The following is a 6653-nucleotide window of genomic DNA, read 5'->3' as shown; positions in this document are numbered from 1 at the left end:
GGGTCCCTTCCAACCCTGATATTCTATGATTCTATGATTCTAAGCTGGTCGGCTGTCTCAGCCCATGGCAGGTGATTCAGGAGAGCCCCGGTTCTCAGCAAGGCCGTGGGCAGGTTTCAGGGGGTCTGCCAAAGCAAACCGGAGAGCAGTGCCGATGTTAGACTCGCTGGGGCCCAGGGCGCAAAGGCCCCGCCTGAGCCCCGCCACCCGAGGCTGAAGCCGAAGCCCGAACAGCTTCGCTTCACGGGGCCCCGTGTGGCGTGGGGCCCCAGACAACGGCCCTGCTGGCTACCCCTTGCGGCCAGCCCTGGCTCTTCATCTACGGGCTCTGCATGAAACCCGTTGTTGTGGCAGGGGTGGTTTTGTAGCATGTTGCGGGGGGCGGAAAGAAAACGGTTGAGAAGCCCATGTCCTGCTTCTGCACTGCGGGCCCCGCTGCGGCAGGTGCCGCCTCTCAGCACCTGTGACCGTGCTCTGGGAAGATCCCCCGGCTCCTCGTGCGGGCTCTGGGCTCTCCTGGCTGCTTCCCAGTTGCCGCCATTGCAGTCTGTGCCCTCTGCAGTTTGAACTGGGTGTGATGTCATCCTGCCTCGAGCTGTTGCGCTGTGCTGCTCCCCAGAGGTGGCTGCATTTCCACCGAACGGTGAAGTGACTCTGGGGACTAGGCTCAATAGGTGTCCTAGTTCCCAGCTCTGGGAGGGGAGTGGGGCTAGTGGTTGGAGCTGGGGATGGGGAGTCAGGGCTCCTGGGTTGTCATTCCAGCTCCGGGAGGGGAGTGGGGGCCCGTGATTACAGAAGGGGACCTGGCGCTCCTGGGTCGTCGTATCAGCTCTGCTACTAGTGGTCTGACCTTGGGCAAGTCACTTGGCTTCTCTGCAGCTCCATGAGTAACAGGGGGCCGACGCTGGAGTGAGGAAGTTTAATACCCACCAAGCACTTGGATCCCCCTGGACGGAAGACGCTAGTGAAAAGAGCACAAGGCGTCGTCAGCCCTGGGGTTTGGTATACTCATCAACGCTGATTTCCTGGCAACCGCTTTCAGTTTAATTTAAACAGTCGCGTTCTGTGAAATCGCAGCCAGATGAGGACCTAAATAATAGGGGGGAGGGGTCAGAATTTCACCCCTTTCTGGAATGTTCCTGATTGTTTCCTTCCTCTGTTACAAGCCGGGCGCTCCCTGGCACTAGGACCCAAAGGGGCTCAGCGCAGGGGTGTGAATCCCAGTGCACGGGGCTGGAGGAATGTCCACGTACCTTACGCTGCCAGCTTCACTGCCAGGTGGTGCCCTCGGCAGCCATGTCCCGGCACGTTTTGTGCGTTGCACGAAGTAAAACATCTCCGACGCCAAAGTGATGGAGAACCCCCATTCCCCGCTCGCCCTTCCCACGCCCCCAGCCCCAGGGAAGCTGCCTCCTTGGGCCAAACATCGGTCTCCACATGAGTTCAAGTCTTTGGCCTTTCTCCACCCACGTTTTGTCGTTCCCAGTGATTTCCGGCCCTGGGGCAGCGGGAGCGTCACGTGTGAGCTGGAGCAGCTGTTCCCGCAGCACAGCGAGTGGTGACTACAGTCCGGGAAGGTCATAAAATCAAGTGCAAGTTCTGGGCATCAGCCCTGGGTACTGGGTGGAAGTAACAGAGAATGGGGGCCCTGGGAAGACTGGGGCACTGGGTAACAGACTAGGGCACTGGGGCCGGGCAGGGCCTCAGAGGGTTCTGGGTAACAGAGTGAGGCTGGGCAGGGCCCTGGGGGGTGCTGGGACTGGGGTGCTCCGTGGGGTTTTGTTGATTGGGGCTGGGCAGGGCCCTGCGGGGCACTGGGGCTGGGGGTTCTCGGTTGGGTTTAGCTGATCGTTCACACGCAGTCTGAAGCTCCCTATGTCTCGTTCTCACTGCTGAGCCCACCGGCCGGTCTCTGATCTGCCCCTTGGTGAAATGCCCTTTCAGAGCAGGGCAGCCCCCCAAACAGCAGACAGGGCGAGCGTGTCCTTGAGGCGGCCCTGGGGCCTGACCCCAAAGCCCCCGGGCATGGCCAGCTGCCATGCTAGGAGCACCCCCCTCCCCTATGACTTCTTCCCTTTGCTTGTCTTCGTTTTCGTCATCGTCGCCTTCTGCTTCTCCGCTGCCTCGGCGGCTTTCTTCCTCTCCTCCTTCAGCTCCTTGAACTTCCACTTGGGCAGCTCCAGCGTGTTCTTGTTCTTCCGCAACCGCGGCAGCTTCTCCTTGCAGGCCGGGGGGAAGGTGGCCTTGACCAGTTTGATTTTGGGGATGTGGCCCCCGGGGAAGACGCTGTTCCTGCGCAGTAGCCGCAGGGGGAGGAAGCTCAGCATGCCGGAGGTGCTCCGGTACGGGACCAGGACGCGGGTCTCTGACACAGCCTGGCCGTTGCAGGAGGATGAGCCGGGCTCGGACTTGGCATCGGGATCCGGCGTGTACTCCTTGAGGATCTCTGGCACTGACAGCCTCTGCTTGCCCACCTCGGGGGGGCTCCCGGGGCAGATGGTTTGGCAGGCCGTAGCAACAAAGGGGCTGGCCAGGCATGTGGTCATCCGGACCATGTGGTCCATCACCCCGTCCGCCTCAGGGTCATGGGGGAGGTTGATGCTGAAGGTAGAGCAGATCTTCTCCAACAGCCTCTCGCACCTGGATTTAGTGGCCAGTGCCTTGGCCACCAACTCGGGCAGCATCGGCCACTCGGGCCGGTACTGGTCACTGAACTGCTCAGCTCGGGGCCGCTGCAGGATGTTTCGGATCTGTACCATGGTCTCGAAGCGCCCAGTCAGACCTGCCCACTCCCGGGCTGTCTTCCCCCGGACAGGATCCACCGCTGTCAGGTCAGCTCCTGAGACCACAGGGGGTAAAGAAAGGGCCCGTTATAAAAACGAACCCCTTGGCTGCATAAAGGCAAGTGGCTTGGGTCAGAGTCTGAGAGCCGGCCTGTTCCAAACAGCTTCATCACAGGCTTCGTGGATGGGAAAAAGCTTTTAGACCAAAACGAAGGAGGCAGGGTGACCTAGTGGATAGTGCCCTGAACAGGCCTGGGCTCCGCTCCCAGCTTGGCCACTGGCCTGCTGAGCGACCACAGGCAAGTCGTGGCACCACTCTGCCTCAGTTTCCCCATCTGTAAAATGAGGGTGAATGAGACTGGCCAGCTTTGTAAAGTGCTTTGAGATCTGCTGATGGAACACTGAATGAGCGCTAGATGGCAGCCAAAAACAAGGAGCAAGGCCCAGCGGGGGATTCTAACCCCAGTCACCCGGGAAGAGGTCGTGGGCCCGTCTACGCTGCAGTTGCAGGTGTGATTGCAGCGAGTGTGGACGCACCCACGTTAGCTGTAAGCTAGCTCGCGCAGGTCCCAGTGGCACAGCCTGAGAGCAGAATCAAGGTCCAGGCTTCCCTGCGACAGGTACCAAGCTACCTATGTTAAAGCTTGCTCACTCGGGTACCTCTCCCAAAGCAGCGTAGATGTTCTCGCTCGGGCTCTGCAGCGGGTTTCAGAGCCCAGGCTCCAGCCTGAGGCCGAGCGTCTACACTGTTGATTTAGCCCCATGGCTTGAGCCCGAGTCAGTTGGGGATCGGTCCTGCTTTGAGCAGGGGGTTGGACTAGATGACCTCCTGAGGTCCCTTCCAACCCTGATAGTCTATGGTTCTATGATCCAGGCTCTGACACTCACGGCCGCAGGGTTTTTTTTGCAGGGTACACATAACCTGAAGAGCTAGCTGAGGTCAACCCTGCATACCTCCCCTGGGAATAACCTTGACTGGCGACACTGAGGTAAAAAACAGCATCTTGTCTCACTCAGATTTTACATGGCGAGAGCGATCCATGTGAACACACCTTCTGGCTGCGAAGATGTAGCCTAGGAAACAAGTGTATTTGACTCAGGTGAAAATCCTAGGGCAGACGAGGCAGTTGTCAGTTTTAACGTGAGTTAGACGGCCAAGGTAACCCCTAGGCGGGGCGCTGAGCTAACACATGTTAAAGTTACAATGGCCTCATCTTTACTGGGATTTTCAAATGAGTCAAAAAACTTTCCCCCTAAGCTTGGCCCTTGCCCAGCAATTCTCTGAGACACCCGAGAGAGCAATGCACCTGCCAGGAGCAGTGCAGTGACGCACTCCTTCTGCCCCTGCACTGCTGCCTTCATCAGCGCCGTCAGGCCCCGCACGTCCCTCCTCTCGATCTCCAGCATGGGGTAGTAGTTCAGGAGATAGTTAACTATTGTGACGTGTCCTTGACAGGCAGAGAGAGAGAAGCTGCATTAGAATTTCAAAACATAACAAGAAATGAGTATTTAGCGCCCACTCACTGAAGGCTGCATGCATTAGCGGTGTGACTGGGGCATGTGTTCATGAAGGCCCCAGTGCGGTGCTTACAGGGGAGTGAACCAGAGTGATCATGCATGGGTTTGACTTTTTAAAATCCTAGGAAATTAAATGCAAAAAACTTAGTTAATGCATCAGCCCCTCTGCAGGTAAACCAGGAAAGAATCCAAGAGTGCAGTTTCCTAGACTGCGGGGAACACAGCTGGGTGACAGCTGGGTCATGTTTCCCTCCTATTTACCTTAGTAAGATCCTGCTTCTCTTCCCCCCCGTCCTGGGGTGTAGATTGGGGGTAGCCATGCTGAAGTGAGTAGAATTATTCTGGCTTAGGGAGAGGCGAATCAGGCCCTAAATGTGCAACGTAACGGGCCAGATCCTCAGTTGGTGTCGATCACTGTAGCTTCACTGATTTCAGTGTAGCTTTGGTGATTGACACCAGCGTAGGATCTGGTCCACTACACAGCACTGCTCAGGCAGGGGCTGCTCTGAGCCCAAGGGGACATCGTTGTAGGAACCTGAACGTTGGAATTAAATGACTTAATGTTTTAAAAACTGCTACTGTAATGAGGCCTGATCGCAGGGCAGGATGTTCTGACTTCTGTAGGCCCCTGGGAACATGCCAGCCATGGTTTCTGTGGGATTTTTGTTCCTCTGCTGGGGGGGTGGGCGCAAAGGGGGTGTTGCATTTTTGTGTCCAGGCAAAATGCGATGACCAGCTGCTGTGTGAGGCTGAACTGCTTAGAAAGGAGGCTGTTTTCTAGCCCCTGCCATTGAGTTATTTCTGGTTATTTCTCATGGGCGACTAGTCTGGGAACCAGGTCTGTCTCTCAGAGAAGAACGTGAGGGTGGGAGTGGGCAGCAAGTTGGAAATGAGACATTATTGTTAAGGCTCCCATCACTGGGGTAGCTGAGAACATGCCTCTGTAATAATCTGTGGAACTCGCTGCTGCAGGATAACTGGACATTGCCTGTTTAGCTGCCCTCTAATTTCAGTGAGCGCTCCATGCCCCTGTACTCTGGGGAGCTCCTGGGTGCAGCCGCAGCACCGGCATGCCGCAGCTCCTACCTGCTTGGGCGGCGATCATGAGTGCCGTGTTCCCGTCATTATCCTGGTGATTGATGTCTACGTAGGGGCATTTGCTCAGCAGGGTCACGATGTCCACGAAGCCCTTGAAGCAGGCCACCATGAGCCCATTCTGGGGAGGAGCATTCAGAATCAGTGTGTCAGTGAACGCTAGAGTCTTCCCCACTGTGCCCCCACCCCCCCATAGCACTTGCCCCTCTTGCAGGGCCTCATGTACCCTCTCCAGTGCTGCCAAAGTGCATGATGGGAAAATGGTTTGTAGCACGAGAGTAGTTATGGGGCTGGGAACCAACAGGATTCCAGGTAAAGGGCAGTCCAAGGGTCCATCCAGTCTGCTATTCCTGCCTCTGGGCTGTGCTGGACTGGTGTGTCTAGTCCCCGTATGCCGCCTCCAGCAGGGGGAGCCTTTCTGCCCCTCCCACGATGCACCTGGCCAGCCACGGGGTTGGCTCCAGCCTTAGCAAGGAGACGGGTGCGGAGTGTGGGCTGGGAGCCAGGAGGAGCCGCGGGGTCTGTCTGTGTCCAGCCGCCTCACTAGGAATCCTCTTGCTAGTCATCCCGGTCTCCCCCCAAGGGGCTCCTTGCCCACGGCGCGGGAATGCTTACCCGCCCATTGATATCCAGCTCTGTGACCTCCGGCCGGCTCACTCCAAGGGCCAGCATCTCCTGCAGCAGCCTGGCGTTGTTCCGGGCACAGCACTGGTAGAAGGTGGGCAAGTGCCCCCAATCCGCAGCCGGCGCGGGCTCGTAGCAGGGGTAGACGGAGTCGTCGGAGAGGATGCTGCTGGCGTCAGAGAGCTCGGCCTCCTCCGTCTCCTCCTCCTCCTCGTAGTGCAGCTCTGGGTCCGAGGCATCCAGGCTGGTCTTCCAGGTCTGCAGCACGCTCTCTTCCACTGCTGTCATCTGTCATGCAGCCCATTCAGAGGGAGCAGGGCCTGGCACAGCACCACCTGCCCACCCTGCTCCAGGAGCCCCCGGATGCTCTTCTCCCCTGGGTGATGACTCTGCAATGCAAGCCCAGGTCAGCGAGGCTGGGCCAGGCCCAGACCCCCCTCCCCTGCCCAGGGGCCGGTCGCGCTGTGGTGAGGCTGGGGGGAGCCCTGGCTTCTCTGGGCCGCTCGCAGGGGCAGCTGGGACTGACGGGCACCAGAGGCTGATCTTGGCACATGGCTCCATTCGCCCTTGAGACCAAACTGGGATTAGACTCCCCGCCCCCGAGCAGCGTGAGCTGTGACCCAGGTGCAGAGC

At 58.3% G+C, this 6653-nt stretch overlaps 1 protein-coding gene across 1 annotated transcript; it reads right to left on the bottom strand.

Moving 5' to 3' along the window:
* Window positions 1-2060: 2060 nt before the first annotated feature.
* On the bottom strand, window positions 2061-6105 carry ANKRD33 (ankyrin repeat domain 33). The gene is made up of 4 exons (XM_073319195.2): window positions 6012-6105; window positions 5388-5517; window positions 4091-4231; window positions 2061-2839 (listed from the first exon to the last, which is right to left on the bottom strand). The coding sequence occupies exons 1-4, from the start codon at window positions 6066-6068 to the stop codon at window positions 2061-2063; spliced, it is 1107 nt and encodes a 368-aa protein (XP_073175296.1). The 5' UTR covers window positions 6069-6105.
* Window positions 6106-6653: the final 548 nt, after the last annotated feature.

This window comes from Lepidochelys kempii, chromosome 20 (assembly GCF_965140285.1).
Source record: "Lepidochelys kempii isolate rLepKem1 chromosome 20, rLepKem1.hap1, whole genome shotgun sequence".
In the NCBI taxonomy this organism is placed as follows: domain Eukaryota; kingdom Metazoa; phylum Chordata; order Testudines; family Cheloniidae; genus Lepidochelys; species Lepidochelys kempii.
The sequence above is the reverse complement of the archived record's forward strand: the minus strand, read 5'-3'. Positions and strand labels throughout refer to the sequence as shown.

What these genes read in the sequence shown, in the direction of transcription:
- ANKRD33 (XM_073319195.2), bottom strand. Translation starts at nt 6,068, where the DNA reads ATGCTGGCCCTTGGAGTGAGCCGGCCGGAGGTCACAGAGCTGGATATC. An exon ending in AGCTGGATATCAATGGGCGG is followed by an intron (nt 5,518 to 6,011) that starts GTAAGCATTCCC and finishes GCTCCTCCCCAG; the next exon opens with AATGGGCTCATGGTGGCCTG. An exon ending in CACTGCACTGCTCCTGGCAG is followed by an intron (nt 2,840 to 4,090) that starts GTGCATTGCTCT and finishes CTGTGGTCTCAG; the next exon opens with GAGCTGACCTGACAGCGGTG.